Below are 24,184 nucleotides of genomic sequence, written 5' to 3'. Positions count from 1 at the left end.
GACTAAATGCTCGTTTTTTAATGGCTACCAAATGAAAGTTTGTTGGGTTTCCACTTTCCACTTCAACGTAGTTACCATTCAGTCTTTTAATCAAATGACCACGAGTTTAATCATTTAAATTAAAATAATTTGAAAGGTCGTGTAAATAAATATTATAAATTTTAAGAGTTTAGAACATTCGTATTTATTCTAATTAGTAATGCCACATTTAAAACAAATTACAATTAGTTTATAAATGGAAAAATGGTAATAACTTTCTTGTGCATCTTGCGGGAAACTCATTGTTGAGAGTCTGTGCACCTCTAGGATTAGTCGGGATATTGTTCTGGACACCCGGTGGACGATCAAAAAATAATAATAAAATCTTTCTTGTGCATGCAAGCCATAGTTAATGTAGCCAAGGCATACATACATTGTATTTTAACCGAATGGAGAATAACACTTACAAAAATAGCATGGGAGATGAAGAAAACGGACATAGAAGGATGGAGTTTTAGATCTGATTGATTCCACAATTGCAACCACAGAAAATCAAAGAATGTATCTTTGGATTCTAAGAGTTTACAAGCCGAAAAGCCCTTGGTTATAAGATTTTATCAGCATTGGAAAAAAGAAAGGGTTGTTATAACCGTCTACCAACCCTAAAGATATTCAATTTCCTCCTTTCAAGGGATGTTCTCTTTGTCTAAGTACTGTGTGAATGGCCGAATTAATTGGCCTTGAGTAATCTGTAGATTATATATAAGCTTTCCAAGAATTCTATACACAGAAAGAATGTAATTCCCTAAATGATTCTAGCCCTATATGGAAACTATACTCTATCAAATATGCTAACTGTAAAAGGCTAAGTAAATTAAGGAATGTGAAAATAAGGAAAGAAGAATAATTATGGACAATAGTCCATTGACAGCCCCCCTCAAATTAATGTGAGTTGATTAACAAGCATCAATTTGCTACATAAGAAGCAATGTCGATGGCAAGTAAAAGCTTTGGGGAAGATATCAACAATTTGTAGTTCAATGGAAAAATGTAGAAGAGTGATAACACGAGCTTCAGAAAAATCTAGCTCAGTAAGCAAACCTTGAAGCCAAATAATTTCAGAACAAGCAAGAGACATCGCTCGGTACTCCGATTCCGTAGATGATTTAGAAACTCTATCTTGCTTCTTACTCTTTCAAGAGATCAATGCATCACCTAAGAATACACACCAACCAGTGATGGAGCGTCATGTATCCGCACAACCAACCTAATCAGCATCGCTATAAGCAGCAAGAAGAGTAGAATTGCCTGCATGGAAGAATAAACCATGGGCAGAAGTGCCCTGAACATAGCTTATGATCCTACGGATAACAGCCAAATGAAGATGACGAGGAGTCTGAAGAAACTAATTGACTTGTTGTACAACAAAAGAAATGTCTGATCTAGTAATGGTGAGATAAACAAGGTTACCCACCAACTTCTAGTATAAACTAAGATCAGCAAGTAAGTCACCCTTCTCTTTACGAAACTTAACATTTGATTCCATGGGAGTATCAACAGATGTAGCCTCCTATAGGCCAACTGTAGCCACCAAGTCATTAGCACACTTATGTTGATTGAGTGAAATACCAGAGGGACTACGATGCACCTCAAGACCAAGAAGATATGTGAGAGACCCAAGATCTTTCATATGAAATGACTCTGAGAGATGAGTCTTGAGCTGACCAAGTAAAGCAGAATCAAAACCAGTGATCACAATATCATCAACATAAACTAAAAGAACAACAATACCCATGTCTAATTTCTAAAGAAACAATAAAGTGTCATACTTGCTCTGCTTGGATGAAAATTGTAATAAAGTAGTACGAAATTTCTCAAACTAGGCCCTTAGAGCTTGTTTGGACCATAAAGGAGCGACAAAGCTTACACATGTGAATTCAGAGAGGGAAACAATCCCGATGGTGGCTTCATTTAAATAAACTCTTTAAGATCCTCGTGAAGAAAAACATTCTTGACATTCATCTGATATAGTGGCCAATCACTAGAAGTAGCAAGAGCCAGTAGTCATATTAGCCACAGGAACAAAGGTCTTTTCATAATTGACATCATATTCATGGTTATTCCCAAGTGAAACAAGGCGAGCTTTGTAATAATCCAAACATTCATCAGATTAGACCTTGACTGAGTAAACCCATTTGTAACCCAAAGGAACAATGGTGGGAAGACAAGGCTCAATGTCCCAGGTGTGATTGGCCTCTAGAGTAGCAATTTCTTCCTACATAACTTGTCGCCAACAATCATGCTTGGCAGCATGTGAGTAGGATGTGGGAATATCAAAATTGGACAATGCAGCAGTAAGAGTTGAAATAGAATTTCCAGAACTAGAAGAGGGAAACTCATACCTATCCGGGGGTGCAGACACTCGAGGAGAGCGACGTACCAAAGGCTTTGGAGGTGCTACAACTAACTAAATTTGGATCGTGGTAGGATCCAATATTGGATGAGCCACCGAAAGAGACTATGGGTGGAAGCGTCTCGTATACACAATACTTGGTTTAAAGCGAGAACTGACTTGAGGAAGATTAGAGAATGGCTACTTAAAGGAGGGGAGAACCACAATAGAAGAGGAGGGCACAGAGAACATAGGAAAGAAATGTTACTTTTCAAAGAAAATAACATTCCTAGAGATGTGTATACAATGTAATGTAGGATCATAGCAAACAAATCCCTTTTGACACACATTATATCCCAAGAATGCACATCAAACAAATTGAGCAAATAATTTATGTCACTCATGAGGAGGTAAATGAACAAAACATACACAACTAAAGGTACGGAAGTTATCATAACTAGGTTGCTTAGCAAATAAATGAAAATAGGGAGACTCCATGAGTAAGACTTGAGAAGGTAAACGATTAATCAAGTGAATAGTAATTTTCAGAGCCTCAACCCAGAACATAGATGGAACAAAGGATTCTAACAAGAGAATGAGTACCATATCTAAGAGATGATGATTTTTGCGTTTAGCTACTCCATTCTGTTAGGGGGTAGCAGGACATGAACGTTAATGAATAATACTTTTAGAAGCCAAGAATGTCTGAAACTCATTAGACAAATATTCACCACTGGAATCTGTGTGTAATGTCTTGATAGAAGCAGAAAATTGATGTCAACATATGCTAAAAACTCAGTAAAAGTACGAAAAACCTCAGATTTAAAGTGAACAAAGTAGACCCAAGTAAATCTGCTATGATCATAAATGAAAGTCACATAGTATTTAAATTTTTCATGTAAACTAACTGGAGAAGGTTCCCAAATATCACTATGAATAAGATCAAAGTAATGAGGGGCTCTATTAGCATGCAAAAAGAAATGAAAAGTTTTGTTTTTACCAAGCTTGCAAGAAGCACACTCAAGAGATAAAGAAAAACGTTCTTTATTACCAAGTAAACTAGAGTTCAATACATGAAATAATATCTGAATATTGGGATTGCCTAAACAATAATGCCACACCATACTAAAATCTGAAACATTATTACAAGCAAAAGACTTAATAGAAGAAACTGAAGAAAGTGTTGGAACATGCAAAAGTAGTTGAAACAAGAGCCCCACTTTAGGTCCATTCGCGATCGGCTCCCTCATTACCTGGTCCTACACAACACAACCATCACAAAAAAATTAACAGCACAATTATTATCAACTAATTGATCAACAGAAATTAGATTCTTGGAAAGCTGAGGAGTAAGAAACACATGAGTGAACTTAGAAGAGGCATCTCCAACAACAGCTATTGACAAAGAATTGACATTGGTAGTCTGAATAGCAGATTGATCAGCATAGGGCCGAACATGACACAAAGCAGTGGGATTATTCGTCATGTGATTAGAGGCATCCGAGTCCACGTATCAGAGTTCAGTAGAATTGTTACCTAGGAACCCCATTGCTAATGATCCTGAAATTAGCATCTGTTGCACCATTTTGGGTGTGTAGTAACTCGCTACAAGAGGTTCAGGAACAAAGGAGTCACCTGAAGAAGAGCCAAGGGTCGTAAAAGTCACTGCGGGGGGTACAATAATGGACGTCTGAAATGCTTGGGCCTAATGGTTCTGGGGGTGGATACGACAATTTTTGATAATGTGACCCTTCTTCTTGCAATAAGAGCAATATTTCTTGGAACAATTAGCAGCAATATACGCAAATTCCTTGCAACAAAGACACTGCAAAGTGCTAGAATGCATAGGCGGTCCTCGTCTTTGAGCAGCATAAGCCATAGGGACGGACCCTGAACTATCATAAGATTACTCTAGAGTAACTTGAGTACAAAGCCGTTGTTCTTCACGAAGTAACTCACTAAAACAAACATCAAGAAAAAGAACAAGAGAGCGATTCGGCAGAGATGAATGAACAGATTCATACTCAGGGCAGAGTTTCATAAGAAACTAATCACAATGATTAGTCTCGCGAAGATGTTGAATAGTGGAAAGAGAAGCAACAAGAACTTTCGCAATAACCAAATCAGAATATTTGTTCCAAAGAGTCAGAAACGCTGAATAATAGTCTTGGATGGAACAAATATCATGTTGAAACATAACAATCGCATGCTCTAACTAAAAACGACGGGCACCATTATCTTGATTATATATTTTCTTTAGGTCCACATGGATTAAGCGATGCGATAAGACCGCAAGTTGGAGACAATATGTAACTCAACTGAGGTGAGAAACCAAGACATAATTCGAGTATCAAGCGCATGAACGAGAAGACGCTGAATCCTTAGATTTATCATAATTGAGTTCACAATCCATGCCATCAATATGGCCCCAAAGATTTTTTTCCTTGAGGAAAAGTTCAAATTGAAAAGTCCAGAGAGTAATTTTTGCCCGTAAACTTGGCGCATACAGGTGCATAGTCTATCATAAATAAATGAAAAACCGAGATAAGATATAACCAAAAAGAAACTGTTAAGAAGTAAACAGCACCAAAAAAATACCCATAAAAGACCCACAAAACCGAAAAATGGGAAGAACGTTCCAAAAGGCACAGGACACTGTTCCGAGAGGCTCTTGATACCAAGTCAAAGTATTGTGTGAATGGCCGAATTAATTGGCCTTGAGTAATCTGTAAATTATATATAAGCTTTACAAGAATTCTATATAGGTAAAGAATGTAATTCCCTGAATGATTCTAGCCCTATACGGAAACTATACTCTGTCAAATATGCTAACTGTACAAACCGAAGTAAATTAAGGAAGGTGAAAGTAAGGAAAGAATAATTGTTGTCCATTGACACTCTTCTGTCTGGTTGGGAAATCATGGGTGATTGGAAGAGCATTTGTGGCACAAAGTGAGGACCTACACGATACAGTGGAAATAAAATAGTGGGACCTTTTATAGAAACAAATAAATAGAGCCCTCGAATTGCAACAAGAAATCTCAGAAGTTACAATGAGAAACTGTAAAATTAAAAAATAAATAAATAACTAAAAATTAAAAAAATCACTGTATAATATCAGAAACTGAAAATTAAAAATTAAAAGCAAATAGAAGATGGCATTTTCATAGATCAAAGGGCTATCGGGGCATTTTCTTTTCTTGGCATTGCAGGTAACAAAGCTGCTAAGCCCCTTTAAAAAAAACAACCCCCACTCACGTTTTGTTACAACATATATAAAATTACAAATCCTTGATACTTCGGATCCAGAAATGCTAGGGCCTCAAAATGCAAAATTTTTACAGAGACTGCCTAAGAGTGGCCTCGCTTCCGCTTCCAGGCACCACAGCCTTATCCGTAGTTACAGAATGACCATAAGGAAGATGCTGATCAACTCCAGTCATAGGTGACGAAGCCGGATGCAGTGGATGATCGAATTTACAAGCTGGCCCGAATTTGCAAATTCCATAACGACTATAATGTGCACAAATATTTTGATCCTGGATCTCAAAGAAAACAAAATCATGACCATAATTAAACAAGGCAAAGCAAGTATAATAGAAAATTTTTCCAGAGGAACAAACATAAAAAGCCAATACAAGTAACTTCCCGTTGTTAAAGATCACGAAACTTGTTAACAATGATCTATAAAATTTGATTCCAGCTCCATGCATGAAAAAATTAACACACTTCAAAACAAACATACAAAAAAAAAAACATTCTTTAAAAACACAGGCCAGAGTGAACTTACAGGTCTCAAAGGAAGACCCTTGTCACTGAGAGCGCATGGGGGTGACTTCACAATCCTATCCTTAGGGTGGTGATATCTGCAATTAGACTTATACTTGCAATCCCCAGTTTTTAAGAAATAACTGCACTCAGGATGGCCAGGTCGTTCCGGATATTCTTCAACTTGAATCTGCTGCTGATGATGCGTATAGACATTAGTTTCAGTCGCAGCTGGGCCCATGACATATGTGACAGGCGGACACATACTCCTTTCTGGCAGATACACAGGAGCCTCAACAATCCACAAACAAATAAAACTGATAGGATTAGTAGAGTTTATCTACTCCTCTCATCTAATCAATTACTTAAAAAGAAAAAAGAAAGAAAAAGAACCATTTAGAAGGTAGCCTAGCCATGGGGCTAAAAGCATAAACCACGCTTAAATACAGTGAGTTGCATGTGTTCCCATGGGTGCAAAAAGTGCCTGAGACTGAGTACAGCTGTAGATCTACCAGATTTCTCTAACAAAACAGCTAATAGACAATTGATCTTTTTTCCTTACCTAGCTTTTAAATTCTTGAGTAATATGGCATTTGGAACCCTCGACAGATTCCTTATCTTAGGATATAATATATCATTTCTTTTATCCGTTCCAGTTACCATTGAATGCTATACCCTGTCAACCTCAAGTTCACCATTAATTTCAAAGGATTACATTGAGGGAAAATATATGCAGTTGACAATATAAATAAAGGTAAGTATCATCCATGTTTGAGATTACGTTCTCTTTATAATTGCAATCTGTGAGATGCCCAAGGGGCAGTCTCAATGCTAGACTTGGGTTGAGACATTCACCCAACGAACGTGCTTTGTCTGCTTTATCTCAAACATGTCATCTTTTTAATATGTTTGTCTCAAACATATTCCTCCTAACACTTCTTTTTTCATCCAGATGCCTTCCACACTTCTTAGATCACTCCCCCCCCCACAAAAAAAAAAAGAAAGAAAGTAAAGGCACTATTTATTTTACTGTCTCTAAACTGAAAATCCCATAATCAGCTAAAATGAAACAAAGCTAGCAAACAGCAATGGTAACCTACTAGTTGATAAGCAGAGACATAATCTGAAAATAGATAACTTGTCCTCGTCCAAAGAAGCAGAATTGTAAATTTAACTTATATTGAAGTAAAAGAAACACAACTGCATAGGGCTTATAAAAAAGAGATACAAAAGCATAGGAATTTTGACAGTTCCATTAGAAAGAACAATCACGTGTCTCTGAAATAATAAAAACCCAAAACAAATACCTTGGGCTCTGATTGCGGGACAAAATATGACTAGAAAGGTGGGGAACTTGCAAGGACCATATACTTGGACATAAACATATAGGCCAAAAAAAGAAGATAAAATACTGTATTTTAGAAGATTGACAAACAAGCTGTGATTTAAAATTTACTTATTTCCAGATACGAAAGTTACTCAAACTATTAAGTACCTGCAACCCATTCCATTCTGGATTTTGGGAAGGAACCCCATGCGAAGGTGAAAGAACCATTGGTAGAAAGGGAGCAGTTTCATTAAATTTCCTAGACGAAGACCAGGACGCGATTGATGATTGGGAAGCATCTAACGTAGCAGATCTGCCATTACCATATCCTGAAGGGTTGTCACTTCCTCCGACGGCTGTAGGGTCGGGATGATTAAACCTGCAGTTTGCTCCGTATTTGCAAGAGCCAGTCCGCATGTAGAAGGGACACTCTTTCTCTCCCTGTGACAAATTAGAACTTTGTTGACTTGTCAGAATAACCGGTCCACTAAACCACAGAGAGACTAAAAATAATTTCACAAAGAAATTAGAGGAAGAAAAAAGAGCATAGATATATCATAGACATGGGTAGAAGTATACGGGTCTGATTGGTAAGCCCAGAAAGTTAAGCTCTAGAAGTGTAGTTCCTGAAATTTTGTCTCTTGTGTGGCTGTATTTACAGGCGTTTCCATACTTGCACCCCCCAGACCTCATGTAATACTGAAACAAGGCTCAAGAGAAGAGTTACAAGACCACAAAAACCATCATTAGCACATCGTGCACATATAGTATACAAGGAGACGTAGCATAAAAGTTACTAATAATCTACATGTACGATATGCCACTCTTTAAAAAGGAAAAAGGACTTTCATGGAAATAACACATCCAATAGTAAGTCACAAAATAGTCGCTTATAATTTATTATCTAACACAGTTATCTTCCATGTGATATAAAGAGCAGACTTGTACAACATAACACACTGTAACAGAGATTGTCGATCCAAGGTTAGTGCATGGCTCCTTAAGATGACCCAGACACATTCAAACATATGAGAGGTCTTTCTTACAATACTATAATTACTATTCTTTTTTCTTCTCTATTAAAAAATTATAGAAACTTAAACTATTTCTTAGTAATATTAACTTGTGACAATTCATATATTCTATGAAGCAAGATTCTAGCATAATAAAGAACATTTCATGTCAAACACTAAAGTCTAGTAAGCTCTCTATCAATTTAGGATTTTGGAAACCGGAAGGAGGGGAGGAGGAACATTTTGTTTATGGATGCATTATCTTTGGAAAACAGCAAACATGATCATCTCGAATAACTATCCTACAGATGACAATCAATTGTAATTCCATAGGGAAGTCCGGAAATGACTAATTTTCTTAAGTATTCAAACCCCTAGGGGTTGGCTCAAGTGGCAAAGGCCTTGGGCTTGGGGGTATGCTCCCCCAGGTCTAAGGTTCAAATCTCCTTGGGTGCAAACAATCTCTAGGGGCCATTGGATGGGAGGATTTTTCCCCTTGAATTACCCGAGGTGCACTTGTAGAAAACTCCTTGCCAAGGGCCTGTGCACCCCTGGGATTAGTTGGGACACTGTTTTCGGACACCCGGTGCCAATAAAAATAAAAAGTATTTGATTAAACCTCCTTTAATTCTTAAAATGCTTTCCTCACAACAGCCTCCAAAGCTCAAGAAACTAACTAAAAATTACTTAAGCAACAGACCTTCATCAAACACATAAAAAATTTATTTGATGAAGCTCAAACACATTTAGGTAGATTTTTTTTTTTTTGTACTAAAAAATATATTTGCATTAGTAGCTTGAAGATTGGGTTTATTTGTTGAATTTGAGTTTCAACTTGGTGGTTAATTGGAGTTGGGCGGATAACTGGTTAAGGGAGAATTAGAAACTGTTGAAATATTTTCTGGAATTGTATTTTGTGAGCTTTAATGAGCTCAAGGGTTAGTTTCATTTTGTCCTTTGTTCTCCGCTAATTTTTTTATTAATATTGTGATTTTCTTTTTCCATCAAACAAACAGTCTTTTTCTTCCTATTTGTCAGCCTCCCTTTTTTTAGAATTCCAAGGCAAAGTTCTTATCTTGACCTCTGTTTTATTCAACCAGCGTTTGTCGCTTTCTTTGTTCTTGTTCTAGGTTGTATTACTTTAGGTTCTCTCCCTTTTGTGATGTTGTTTGATCCCTAAGAAAAATAAGAAAATCCTTAAGGAGAAGACGGAGATTTCTTGAAAGTTAAATCTGTCAAAGCAGTGACACTACAGATATTGTTGATTGGGATGCATCGGATGCAGCCAAGTTTTTTGAAAAAACCAACAGGGAAGCTTATGTGTCATCTTCCTATTGGTCAGGGTAAAACCTAGTTTTAAGACACGTCAGGATTGTAGTTCTCAATAATTAATGTAATAAAAATGTTCCATCAATCATCTCTATCTTGGGCCATATAATTGTTTTTTTTTTTTTTCAGCCATATAATTAATGGAATATATTCTACATATTTCCAAGAAAATGCATAAACAGATGACGATTATGAGCAAAAAGCAATTCTGTTAAAACCGTAGCATGAAAATATGTCTGTTGAAGACCACGATAACAATAACAAAAACCTTGCATTCAGTCTGGCCTATCCTCTCTGTGGGTTCTTCCCTTTCCTTCACCTTCTCCTTAGCAGCCTTCAAAATCAATAAAATGAAAAGGCCCAAAGATAAAATCAATAAAATCATTCGAGGACTATAAAATCGATGCTTGAAAGCAAAACAAACAAAGCACCCACTACATACAAACTTCAGAAAACATTTTCCATCAAACTAAAAAAAGCAAACCAATCAGCTTCTTCTGTGCTGAAAAAAGAATTTGGACAAACAAATGCATTTATAGACGAATAAACACCCCACCCACCCGCGCATACCAACACACACACACATATGTAAGAAAGTGTGAGTGCGTGAATGGAGGAATACCTGGTTTTTTCTTCTCACGGGGTGATTGAACCTGCAATTAGGCCCGAACTTACACGTCCCAGTCTTGAGGTAAAAGGCGCAATCTTCGGCCTCGGGCCGCACCGGGTACTGATATGGATGCCTTTGGGTATCAGTACCACCGTATCTCTCACTCCCGTCCTCCGCCTCACTACCTTCTTCAACAACCACCTCGTCAATCAGAACCCCGTTATCGTTGCCATTATTACCCCAACCGTTCCATTCGCTCTCGCCGGCCTTCACTTCTTCCCAATGCGAAGCTTCCTTCTCTTTCTCAGCATCCTGCCCATCCTCAGCCTCTTTCAAACCCGAGTTCCCATCTTTCTCATCCTCATCCTTCGGAACCGGTTCCCATATCTCCTTCAAAACCAGTTGCTGAAACTTCTCATAGAGGACCGATGTCTGCTCCTCTGCCGTGTTACTGGGATCAGACCGTGCATGATCGAGATCGGGATTAGGGGAATGTAAAGACTGAAACCCTACCTCTGGATCTTTGATGTTGGGGCTAGCAACGTAGATTGATTCAGAGGCTTCCATCCTCCCTCCACATTTCAAAACCCTAAACTCGCAGAAGAGAAAAAGGGGATAGAGCTGAGGGTGGTGTGGAAATGGCGTCAACTTTTTTAGTGGTATGTCAGAAGTACTATCCGTCTATCGTACATCGGTATCGTACGTGAGAATCATACATCGATGCCTACTCAAAAAGTATTAATTTATTTTTGTTAATTTTTTATTATTATTATTATTATTATTATCATTTACATTTTTATATTCTTTCTTTTTAAATTTGGATACAATTTGGATAGAATAAAATTCTCCTTCTTTTGTTGAAGATTATTGTATTTTAATATAAAATAAATAAATGCTATAGATATAAAAAGATTACATAAAAGCAAACTTATAAACTGAAGTGACTTTATATGATCTGTTAAATCTACATTTCGATAAAAGTAAATTTACAATCTAAAAGCATCAATAGTTGTCTAGCTATTCTATAACTAAAATTTGATTTGAAGTTTTCACTTTTTCTAATTTACCTAGTTACTTTTCAACAATACATAAAAATAAATTTTCTAAATTTATCACTATTTTATTTAAATATCTTTTTCTTTTAATTCTACTGATAATTAGAATATTTATCTTTAATAAAAAAAATGCACATTAATTTTATAATATTCATATTATTCTATTTAAATATCATATTAAGTCACGTTATTTTGTAGACTTATTTTTATGTAATTTCTTTGTAATTAAAGTATTTTTTTTATAATAATTATTTATTTCGAGTGAAATAAAAAAATATATATTTTAAAATAGTGATGGCATTTCTTATTTAATCTTGTATTTATTAATAAGAAGTTTTGAAAATATAAAATAATGCACTAGAATTCATTAAATACTGAATTAATTATGAGATGTCTTTATGAATATGGATCGGCCTCCTTGTCTAAGATTTATTCACAAATTAGCCTTAGATGAGATCGGTGAACTCGCATCATCAAATTGATGACATCTTTTAGAGATTTGAGCATTAACAAGAACATAAAAAGCTGTTAAGTTCAGTTGAAGTTGAGGAAGCCGACCCCCGCCCACCAACCGTTCTCTATCTTTTTTCTTTTTTATAAGGATAAAACTTATTTGTCGCCTGGGCTTGACCTATAATAAAAAAATAAATAAAAATTTTTACTTAATAATTAAAAAAATATTTTAAGTATATTAATATTTTTTTATTTTTTAAAAATATTTAAATATGTTTAAAAATATAAAAATAAATAAATAAACTAAACGACACACCCGTTAGTAAGAGCTTCAAGGCACAATAGTCCCACTCTTTTTAGGAAGGATAGTGCTAGTCAACCGCCCAACTCTTAGTGATGGACGTGAGCATTAACTCATTCTTTTTAAAATAAAAATATTTTTAAATATTTTATAAGAAATATTCAAATTCACTATTATTAACTTTTTTAACTATTTAAAAAATTTTAAATATACTCGCAATTAGACCCATGAGACAAATCCAAGAGACAAACCAACATTTACCTTTGAAAAATGAATAATACTACTTATGCTTTGCTCTAACATTATCCTAACTTGCATTATCTTCTCATCATTCTATAACGTGATATTAGATTATTAAAAATTATTTATTATATATTATTTATAAATATATTATCTAATATCACATTATGAAATAATGAAATAATAATAAAAAAATATGATAAATATATTTTTTCCTGAAAAATTGCAATCTCAGAGGTAATTAATTAGGCTTCCTTGCCAAAAAAATTCGTGTATTGCATAGCTCTTCGAACTCTGAAGCGCATGCAGGTTGAGGGCGGTAAAGTATGCAAGAAGTCATTTATTACACCGACTGCTAGGGAATATAAAATATTAAATCATATAATTTATATAAATATTTTGACTTAATTCATATAAATTTATATTAACTCGTATTTATTAATTTTAAAATAGCATTATCTTTATCTTTATAGAACATTTAAATATTTAAAAAAGACGTGAGGAAATCATGTCTTTAACATTACATATGTTTCTTGAAATTTTACGAATATAATCATTAATATATTTATATATAAAATATGGAACAAGATTTAAAAAATAAAATAAAATAAAAATTAACCCACCGAAAGGTATAGATAAAGTTATGACATTCACTTTATATATATATATAATATACAACATAAATAATTTATCAAATACTCTATGTGTAGTGATTTTTACGTATTTTTTTGTACACTCCACTAATCTGATTGGTTACGTCACTTTTTCTTAATATAAAATAATTTCTTTGACCAATCACATCAGTTAAATGCACAAAAAATACACAAAAGTAACTATATGTAACATAAATAGTCTATTTCATCAAGATTATTTATGTTGTGAATATATTCATCAACATAAATAAAGTAGCTCCTGAATAAGTTCAAACTTGCTCAAATAATAAATATAGTAAACAGGTGAGAAGCTTAACTCAACTATGTATAAAACCCTATTATGCAACCAACAGTGAAAAAAAGTTGATCAGCCTATGTTACTTAAAAATGAGAGTCCTTGAGAGTTTACCTCTCTGGTAGCCTATAAATCTCTCTTGATAGTAAGGTGAAGAAATGAGTCCACCGAATTAGACTATTAACAGAGTTCTTTTTGGGGACAGATTATGTAATCACGGCTACCAGAATTAGCATCTGACGATATTGGAGAAGGATGGATGATGTTGAACATCCAAGCAATTGCTCTGGTTACACTGAATGACTGCCACTGGGTCCAATGAAGACCCCCCGGGCAAACAGAATTTGGTTGTTGTTCTGAATGGCAATTACAGGGAAATCCTAATCCTATCTTTAAACCTAGGCCTAACTCCAATTAAACAACAGGTTAACTAACAATGATAAATTACATTCTCTTCGATTAAATTGTCACCTTCCCTTCTTTGCTGAATGACCAGTCTTCCGCTTGTGGCGACTGAAATCTGACACAAATCGGAATGTCTGTCCACAGCCTGGTTCGCCACACACATAAGGGCGAGCACCTGTGTGAACCCTAATGTGTTCAGTTCGAGCCCATGCCCACTTGAATGTCATCTTGCAGCCCTTCCAAGGGCACCTAAGAGGGCGATCATCCATGTGAACTCGACGGTGCTGCACCAGATATTTATGAGAAAAGAACTTCTTTCCACAGCCCTTGACTGGACAGATGTTTCTTTTATGCCAAGCGAGCTCTTGTTTTGAGCCGAAACTCATGGTGCACCCTTCAATGTCGCACACGAATTCTGCCTCCTCATTCCCTGTTTTTGGATCATTGTTCCCGGCCAGAGCCTTCACAGCTGAAGCATTCTTCTTAACTTTTTTCCTACTGGGTTGCTGCTTCTCTTTTGCCTTGGCGTCAGTCTTTTTATGGGGCTTTGGAGTTCTCTGCCTAAGGCGTGTGCTTGGTCCACCTTCTAGATCCTCTTCAGCATACAGACCCAACTGGCTGGCATTCTTATCAGATTGATTATTCCGATGACGAGGAGTCTGTTGTTTCATTAGCTGATTCCCTTTTTTCATTGGCTGACAGGTCACCTGTTTTGAAGCCCGAGAGTCCACTTGTTTCACAAGAAGTGAGGTCGCTTTCTTCATTTGCTGACGGGTCTCTGGTTTCATTTGCTTGTTTCGTATAATCTTCTGATGCCGGTGATGAGAATTACTCTGTAGAATATCCACAACTTCACCTTCTCTCTCAATGCCTTTGGCTTTCTTGATTTTAGGAAGCCTCCTGCACTGATGATGTGAAATATCCCCAAATGAATCATCTGAAGCTCCATCTTCTCTCTCTATGCATTTGGCTTGACTCCTAGAAAGCCTCCTAATCTGCTGGTCAGAATTAACCTCCATTGAATCATCAGAAAATGCTTCTTTTGCAATCTTTCTTTTAGTAACCTTCCGACTAAGCTGATGGGCATTATTCCCAAGAGAACCATCTGAAATTGCATCATCTCTCTCAAAACATTTGGGTCGCTTGCTGCTAATAATCCTCCTTCGCTGCTGATGAGAATTATGCTCCATTGAATCATTTGAAACCACATTTTCTCTCTCATCAGAAAAGGCTTCCTTAATTTTAGAGGATCTCCTTTGTAGCTGATGAAAATTATTCTTCAATGAATCATCTGAAACTGAATCATCTCTCTTTATGGATTTATTTGGCTTGCCTCTAAGGGTCCTCCTTTGCTGCTGAAGATAATTATCTTCCGCTGAATAATCTGAAACTGCATCTTCTCTATCTATACATTTGGTTTTTCTGGTAGACCCACTTTCTACTGTCATCTTTCTCTTCCTACTATACTTTCTAGTAACTGTTGTGGCTCCATGTTTAAGGTTGCTTTCTGATTTTCTATCAAGCTTCTCATCTGGAACTGTCCAAGTTTGTAAGCTTCTCTCTTCTTCTTCTTCTTCTTCTCCATAGTCAGGATCGCCTTTTACCAAAAAGGGATGAACCTGATGTGACATCCAGACTTTCCCACACCATTTCCCTGCAACAACTTTTTTCTGCCTGCCAGACCTCCTCCCGCAGACATTGCGTTTACTAGGCGAGCTAGCTGGAGCACTACGGCCAAATGCATTATATATAACAAAATTGTAAGGCATCTGCTTGCTATAAAGAGTAGAGCGGCTAAGGTTGGCACTGTAAAAGAGATTGATTCCCAGCTTCACAGCCCAATCCCCATTCCCATGGATCGCTTCCTGACTATCCAGAGCTGACTGGATTCTATTCTCATCCTCTTTGGTGGCATTCCTGAATGTTATATCATTCCAATGACAATCAATTCCCAGTTCTTCTGCAACCAACTTTGCTTCAGCCTCTATCTTGGCATATTCTGCATAATTAAATAATAAATACTTTGGGGATGATTAGATGGCAGGTGATAACTCAGAACTATACATGGGACACCCTAATGACAATTATCTTTTCAAAGACCAATGAAGCTACTGATGCAAGTCTACAGCAAAAGATATCCATCCAACATGAAACTTAACGTATGGTTAAAAACTCTCTTGACCATGCAAAAGAGACAACACCATAACATAGTAAGATCTATCTCTTCAATCTAGGGACAGCTTATGGGAAGAAATTAAAAAAAGAAAAGTGTATTGCTGTGTGAGATTACCATAATATTTCCTATATTTATAATCAATTTGATCTCAGCCCTCAAGCTCAAACGAAACCAAATATTGCATCTGTCTCCCCCCTCCCTCTTATTTTTGCTTTTCATTAGATCACAAGGTTAAATGTGAAACTAAAAAATCTCAGAAGGACAAACATGAAACTGAAGGGGGAATGTTCATGTTATGAACAAAGATAATTAACATAGAACATGCACCTGGATGACAAAGGAGCAATATATCCACTCCTCCTATAAGACGAAGTTGTTTCTCTACTTCTACAGCATGCTCTAGACAGAAGACATGCATTCTAGAAGAGTCTTCATCCAATCTTGGAGCCACTGACATGTTAGTGTTCTCTATTGGTGCAATTGCCTTGCCCAACTTTGTTTTCACAGCATCATGGGCACATGGGGAATGATCTGAAGTAATATTCGATAATGTCATTGGATCACTACATGTATCCACCAATTCAATGGATTTGGAAGCAAGATCATTAGCTCTAAACTCAACAGAGCGATCAGAAGTTTGATGACTTCCATCATTGAGATTGGCTACTTGGCGTCCACATTGTGCATAACAATCAAAAGTTTGGGGAGAAGGGACATCCTCACCACCACATCTTGACGATGGGAGACTGAGAACCCCAGTTGCACTCTGGGGGCAGTTTTGCATAGGAGGCCAATGAGAATTATCACATTGATATATTTTGTTTTTCGACAAGTAATTATCACACTGATGTGTACTTTCTGATGAACAATTTATCGACTTGGTTTCATCAGCACATGAGGGGAAATCTGGTTCATCCTTTGATCTGCCATCTGAATTTGGTTCATCCTGATCCTCCTCAGAGTCAGATGAATTTCCATAATTTAAAGCTAATAGGCCAAGAGCAGAAGTATTTTTCTGTGATTCAGTAGTTGAAACCACTTCATAAATTTGATCTGCCATCTGAATTTGGTAGTTACCAGGTTGACCAGGAACATCATATAAACCATCTGGTATACTTTTCTCCATCCACCCTGAATATGGAAACAAAAACAGGAATAAAGAAAGTCTTTGCAAAATAAAATGAGAGAATTACATGCAGGCTAAAGGTAAAACTTAGAAACCAGGATAATTATACAGAGCTTTAGAGGTGATTATAACAAGGAACCCGTATGGTGCAATGAATACTTGTAAAAGCAGAAGTTCACCTTAATTAAAACTAGGTAAAGAAAAAAAACTTAAATTTCTCAGTAAAAGTTATATAGCCCTGACAGAAAAAATATAATAAATAATGTCCAAATATCACTTCTCTACTAGTCATTAATATTAGAGATTTGAAGACCTATAATGAATTTCCTCATTTTTTTTGCAAGTAGTTTTCCAGAGTTCTATTAGTTGGAAAGAGAAATTCCACATCAAAAACTCACATCACCATAAATTAAAACCATCATCATGAACGGAGTGCTTGTGAATATAGCTCTGTGCCCCTCCACCCAAATTCTTTTTTTATACCAATTGATTACTTAGGATATGCAAGAAGAAAAGGTTTTCGCATTAACACAATTATATTTTTTCCGCATTTAACACAAGCAAATGATCATTATTGATTATTGGTTTTTCACCAACATACTTCCAATCTTTGATTCTCTGCCCTACCATGAAACACAACTCATTCCATCGGTATAAGAGTTCAAAAAGAAAGAAGAAAATGTCAATTTTCTCCTCAATACATGTTTGGGTAGAGAAAAAGGACGCATGAGAGAGAATCCTTCCCACCAAACCCACTACAGGCTCGGCTTAGCTAGTACATTAGCATACAACACTATGCAAAAGAAAAGAAAACTCCTCTACATGGAGAGCTTCAACATCTAAACTCCCCTACAACCAGTTGCCACCAAACTTACTGCAGCATATGATGAATGGACCTGGAAGTGATTAGATTAGTCTCACGGTAACCAAATTGATTTAAAAACAAAACAAAAAAATAACAAAAACCAAAATAACGAAGGAATTTTTAAAATCCTGGACACCTCATCAGAAGACACAAGTTGGACATAGATATCCAGTCAACAAACCTGAGTTCAGCAACCAACAGAATAAAAAAAAATCTTGGCAAGATCACTTGAAAGAAGGCAAGTTTGCAAAAGAAGATATTTCTCTGAGCACTTACCTGTACCAGCATTCTGATAATAAGTAATCGCATCCCCCTTAGCACTAGTAAACCCATTACTAGTTATTCCAGAACCAACAACCCAATCATTAAAGAAGCTACAATCAGCTGACATAAGGTATCTAGAAGCTGGTTCGGTGGGTCGTATGATGGCAACACAAGCGAAGCTAAGAATTCCACATGTGACGCACGAAAACAGTCTCTGATCTGACAAACCATCACCTTGAATTGTACTTCCTCTTTCACTGTCAGTATCCAGTGTCTTAGAATTCAATGGGCATCTATTATTAAATCCACTTAATGAGTATAATTTGTTCCTCTCGTACAAAGAGAAAAAACTTCCTTTCACAGGAAAAAAACCTTTTGTTTGCCCCATTTCCCCGTTCTTGTCTTGCACGAGATCATCAGAAACTAAACTCGAGGATTTCATTTTCACAACTTCCTTAGAACTGCATAAACCAGGGGTCAACCTGGGGTTTACTCTCAAGTGGGATCCAACACGTAATTTCGAACAAACAGATATGTCAGAAGAACTGTGTGGAAGAAGTACAACTGAAGATCCTTTTCCAAGAATGTGAAGCAGGTCATTATTCTGTACTACATCCTGCACAAATAGCTGTTTAACCACGGTTTCTCCTTCACTCTTTTTCTTATCTTTGAGGCGAGAACTGCGTGGCTCATTGATGCCCACAGGTATCCTACATTGAGAAAATAAGAAAAAGCATATAAAACACAACAACGATGTACTTTTAAATCTAGTGTACTTCTGGCATCTTAGTAATGCAATGTTAGAAGACTTGTGATGAAATGGAGAATTTTCACCAGGAATTCGAATACTTTAAATTTCATGGAACAACGAAAACCAGGAAACATAGTTATTAACTTATTATCAATAATAGCCAGATGAAAAATTATAAATGTTTTATTTTATTGGTGAATAAGAATTTTAATGATGAGGGATATGGGCATAGCCCAGGTACACAAGACATATACAGGAGTAAAAAGTAAAAACTATGTATAACTGTAAATAAACAAGAAACGCATTTTGCATCAACGATTCAACATAGTGTTGAAAATTAAGACTTCAAACTTGGGTTCTGTCAGCAACAAGATACATTCACAAAGGCATTATATAATAGAGTCTATCAAAAAGCCCCAACTAGATGCAGATTGAGAAGGTAATACAAATTGGGAAAGGCTGAAAGCCCCATATTGGAAGAATGACATTGCTAGAATTTTTTTTTTATAAGTATGACATTGCTAGGATATAAATGAGAACAAAAAAAAAGTATAAATAGTTGATAGAACAAACCTTGAACATAAAGCCAGTGCAAGATCATAAAGTAACTGGAAATGAGACACCATGGGAGGATAATTGATAGAAGCTCTTCGAATAGCAGCATCTTTGGCAACCGTCAACCATTCAGGAGTTGCAATGTTAGCTGCCTCCCCACAATTAAATCCTAAATGGAAAAGATAAAAGGAATCAAATGGGTATTTTAACTTAATAACAGCAATAACAGTCGCCATTATAAGCCCAATTTCAAACTTAAATAATGAAATTAAACGGCAACTCACCATGACTGAAACCTGTATGATAGGCTCTTGGGAAAGTGACAACAAATTCTCCAGCATTTTGCACTAACCTAATTTGATGCAATTGAAATAGTAAGAGATACATAGCTGCATTTATGCCACTCCGCAAGATACTGGACGCATGTTAGGAGCAACCAAAATCAAGGATGCTATGAATGACACAAAGGATATTCTCAGAGTGCAACTATGGATTCACTCTTTTCTGATGGGAGAAAAATGAGAAGAAAATTCGTTTATAAGAATCTACTTTCTGAAATATTTGTTCTCTTTAAACCAGTACTTCAACTTCTAAGATCAATCAGGCTGTATTGCTAACTATAGGAATCAGACCAAAAGTGAGTCCTTAGCCAATAACACCATCGGCTATGTTAGCCATTAAGAATTGATTCAAATTGGGCCTAAGGGTGCTCATAGAAAGCCGAAACAGAATATTTTGAGGCAAAATGGGACATAAATCAAGAACTCACCTGCAACAAGGAACCCCTGCACTAATAAATATTTCAGGTGACATCACTGTGGTCTTTTCCCCAAGAGTAGCAAACGTAACTGATCAAAGAAAAATGAATATAAGAACAATGATGGTATAGAGAACCTCTCAATATGCTAAAACATGTAAGTTTAATCGTTCAACTCCTTTAGCCAATTAACTAACTTGGCCCCCCACAAGGACGGGTTAGAAACAAACAACTGAATGATCTATTTGCTAATGCACAGCATTTCTAAAGTGTTCTTCGTCGGTCACAAAGAGCGAAATGCAACAGTTCAAATAAAATGCAAACAAAAACAAAAACACATTAGCAAAACAAAACAGGGGAGGACAATTCAGTATAACCCCTGAACTCACCAAGAGGATTGATTTCTCCTCCATAGCCATGAACCCTGACCACTTCCTCGAATGCAACGGCGGCTTCCCTCGGCACGCCATACCACGTCTTTCCGGCCCCCATGTGCAAGTAATTCAAGCTGTGAAGGTCGTGATCCTCCACGTGCCAAGCAAACCAGCTAAACATCATAGCCACGTACACCATAGGGGATGTAACCCCCGGAATCTCCTCCTTCATGAACCTCAACAATGACCCATTTGACCTGGACACCCCCCTCATATTCCACGCAGTCTCGCCGAGGGTCACACCGTCCCACCCTGCCTCCCTACTCTTCTTGGGACTAAAGGGCACGAACGCCGACCCGGGCATATCGTTCGCGTACTCGACCGAGAAGGGCTTGTCTACGGTGGCTTTCCAATAAAGGGTTTCGATTTCCAGAGCCGAAGGGGTAGTCCCTCTCTTGCAACATTTCTTCAGGTGGCTCTTCTCGAAGGCCTTGGCTTTGGCCTCGAACTTCTGAAACGTGTAGTACTCGCCGCTCTCCCAGACGGGCCTCTGCACCGCCCGCTGCTTCCTCGGGCAGAACCCGATCTGCTGCTGCCGGGTGGTGAATGTGGGCGGGGATTTGGGGTCGGAGCCAGGGTTACGGGCCACGAGGGAGCGGTTCAGATTCGCAATTGCGGTCTTCTTCGGTGAGGAAGGTACTGGTGGAACGATTTTGCATATTCCATACTTGGAAGCTTCCTTCTCGATCTTGAAAATGTAGGAAATCGGATCTTGGAACTCTGCTAGAGTCGGGCGGTACTCTGGGGCCAAAGGTAGGGATTTGAGCCATGAGAGGACCTCCTGAGCTCCCTCCGAGGCTCCCATTAATAACAAACAGAACTGGAATATCTGGGTTCAGAAAGAGTTTGTGTCCCTCATTCAAACCCACCCACCCATATTCGAAGAAGAAAGCAGAGGAAGATAAACATCAGACTCTAAGCTTCATTTTTCGCCATTAAAGAAGAAGGGATTCCATTTACTAAGATTTTTTCAGTGGGACAGAGGAAGAACAGACATAGACGGAGATAATTGTGTTGGGCGGAAGGGGGAGGCACTGAGGCAGAGAACTGTTGAGCGACTGTTACTATGTCTGTCTCTGTTAAGGGTGAGAACTGTGGAGTAGACATATATGAGTTTGGGGGTTTTATTCTGGTTTTGGCCATCTCTCTCCGGAACTGACAGTCTTTTGACTCGTTTCTCATATATTTACTGTATTGCCATTTCTACGTTTTTTTTCTTTTTTTCTTTATTTTTTTATTAAGTATTTGTACATAATTGTTTTCTTTTGGTTTTTTTGTTAATTTTATTTTTTAAAAAGAAAATAAATTGGGATTTTCCACAATTATCTTTTCAATAAATTATTTTTATATTTTATTATTTTTTAACAAACGATTAACGTAGTATAAAGGTGCTAAGTGGCAATCACTGACTCACTAATTGAGTTGTCCAAGACATTATTCAATCGTCATTGAAATAAGTCAGACACCATCTCACACCCGGTGACCGGAGCACTTGGAATTTTGTTTTGAATTCTCAAAAATTTTGTTGCTTTAATTTTTTTAAATTTCCAAAAAAATTTTGAAAAATAATAATTACAGTTATAAGTGTGTAAGCGCCATATAATTATTTTAAAAATAAATAAATAAATATAGGACTTACATAAAACTGTACATCTAAAAAAAAAATTATAAACCATATGTACTCTCCAAAATTTTCTTAAATATGTATATACATATAAATGTCTCTCTAATTTTTTTCTTATATGGCCCAAAGTTTTATTTATTTAATGTTTGTATTTCATGTATTAGTTATGATGAGGTCTCTTCAAAATTAATTTCTTTGCCCTTAACAATTCTTTCAATTTGATTGTTTTAAAAAAAAAAAAAAAAGCTTAAAACTAAAATCAAATTTATGATAATAATAAACTTATTAATATAGACCCCAAACTTCTTCTTTTTTTTCTTAGAAAGTAGAACCTTTAGAGATAAACTAACAGAAACAATATACAAGTTCGATGAGATGGGAGTCCTCTACAATCTTCTCAAATCCAACACACGTTACAACACAAAAAGAGAAAACAAAGGGGGTGATCGAAACCAAACAAATGGCTTCCACCCAATTCCCACAAGGGAAAAATTGCTTGGTGACGGTCTTTAAATAGTCTGATAAACAGATTAGAAACTGCAGCTGGAAGCCACAGTACAGAGGGTTGTGCTGCAACGTGTTGGTCTAGACTGGCTAGAAGAAACTATCACATCCACTTTAACTCGATCTTTGGTTAGGAAAAGTAGAAACATAGTGTAACATCTAAAAACTGTGTCGAATCTCTGGCAAGCTGGCGTTACCTGCGATGGTGGCGCGTGCAGGCCACGCGTCACAACTGAAGAGATAAGACTGGTCGGATCTGAAAGATCTGATGCCATAGACCACGAAACTACAGCGCGTGATGGCAAAAAGCCCACTGAGGCACGGCGGCGCTTGGGAATCACAGGCAGTGTAAGCCGCGTGTGAGACAAACGCACCGCTTGAATGGACGGATATCTTCTGCCAGTTTGACGATCGGCACCTAGAAAAGTTGAAAAGGGGGCACGTGTCCACCCTAGGCTGCCGGAAAGCAATAGATTGAAAAAGTTGAACGGAGCAACAGAAAATAAGCTAAAAAATGAGGAAAAAAACAAAGAAAAAGGGAATTGAAGGCTATGGTCGGCGATGAGGGGAGGTGGGTGGTGGAGCCGAAGCACCAAACCCCCTCCCCCCGGTGAACAAAAAAATTTTCTGGATTGGGTGATACGGATGCTGGAGACTCTCTCTTTAGACCCCAAACTTCTTGATTATATAGTGTTAAATTTCTTAATATAGAATCCAAATTGAAATAAACACTAGAATAATCATTTAAGGTTGATATCTTATATGAAAAAATAATTGAGAACTTTTATCTTTTAGAATTCATTAAACAAGAAAAAATTTATTTGAGATATCAATTGTAGCATTATATATTTAATGTGAAACTTATATAAACTAGTTTACATGCAAGAATGAAAGATAAGTTTATAAAATTTTGTCAATAAAAACTGAATTTCTAAAATTACAATCATTACAAAAATTGAAAATAGATAACTATCATTCCTTAAAAGATTGTCATAAGAAATTTATAGGAGATAATAAGTTGTGCTTTTTGAAATTTTATTTTTACATGCATGCCACAAATTATATATTTTTTATTTGAAATAAAAGGTCTCTTAAACTAGATAATTTTATCAATATGTAACTTTTATATATAGTTATTATCTTATGATTTATTGTGGAACTAAATCTATAATTTATTTATTTTTATTTTACATACAAAAAAAAAAATTGCCCCCAACAAAAAAAAATGTCTGGTTAGAACCCTAATTGTTTCCATCTTTAGAAAATGTTGGGCTTTATAATTTCTTTTTCTAAAAATTATGTTTATAT

General features: G+C 36.5%; 2 protein-coding genes across 5 annotated transcripts; both read right to left on the bottom strand.

Moving 5' to 3' along the window:
- Positions 1 to 5,483: 5,483 nt before the first annotated feature.
- Positions 5,484 to 11,105, bottom strand: LOC122290240 (zinc finger CCCH domain-containing protein 43-like). Of its 4 annotated transcripts, none has more exons than XM_043097838.1 (6): positions 10,431 to 11,102; positions 10,077 to 10,142; positions 8,046 to 8,165; positions 7,635 to 7,907; positions 6,162 to 6,431; positions 5,484 to 5,916 (listed from the first exon to the last, which is right to left on the bottom strand). In XM_043097838.1, exons 1-6 carry the CDS (start codon positions 10,983 to 10,985, stop codon positions 5,710 to 5,712), a joined length of 1,491 nt encoding a protein of 496 aa, XP_042953772.1. In that variant the 5' UTR covers positions 10,986 to 11,102; the 3' UTR covers positions 5,484 to 5,709. The 4 variants fall into 4 exon arrangements, with proteins under 4 accessions (XP_042953772.1, XP_042953773.1, XP_042953774.1 ...); XM_043097839.1 differs by having other exon boundaries at positions 5,484 to 5,910; positions 10,431 to 11,100; XM_043097841.1 differs by lacking the exon at positions 5,484 to 5,916 and adding an exon at positions 5,931 to 6,074.
- A 2,392-nt stretch (positions 11,106 to 13,497) lies between these two features.
- LOC122289189 (lysine-specific demethylase REF6-like) lies at positions 13,498 to 21,880 on the bottom strand. The gene is made up of 7 exons (XM_043096155.1): positions 20,704 to 21,880; positions 20,327 to 20,405; positions 19,842 to 19,909; positions 19,576 to 19,726; positions 18,264 to 18,961; positions 16,324 to 17,127; positions 13,498 to 15,819 (listed from the first exon to the last, which is right to left on the bottom strand). The coding sequence occupies exons 1-7, from the start codon at positions 21,551 to 21,553 to the stop codon at positions 13,883 to 13,885; spliced, it is 4,587 nt and encodes a 1,528-aa protein (XP_042952089.1). The 5' UTR covers positions 21,554 to 21,880; the 3' UTR covers positions 13,498 to 13,882.
- Positions 21,881 to 24,184: the final 2,304 nt, after the last annotated feature.

The sequence above is a fragment of the Carya illinoinensis genome, chromosome 12 (assembly GCF_018687715.1).
Source record: "Carya illinoinensis cultivar Pawnee chromosome 12, C.illinoinensisPawnee_v1, whole genome shotgun sequence".
In the NCBI taxonomy this organism is placed as follows: domain Eukaryota; kingdom Viridiplantae; phylum Streptophyta; class Magnoliopsida; order Fagales; family Juglandaceae; genus Carya; species Carya illinoinensis.
The sequence above is the reverse complement of the archived record's forward strand: the minus strand, read 5'-3'. Positions and strand labels throughout refer to the sequence as shown.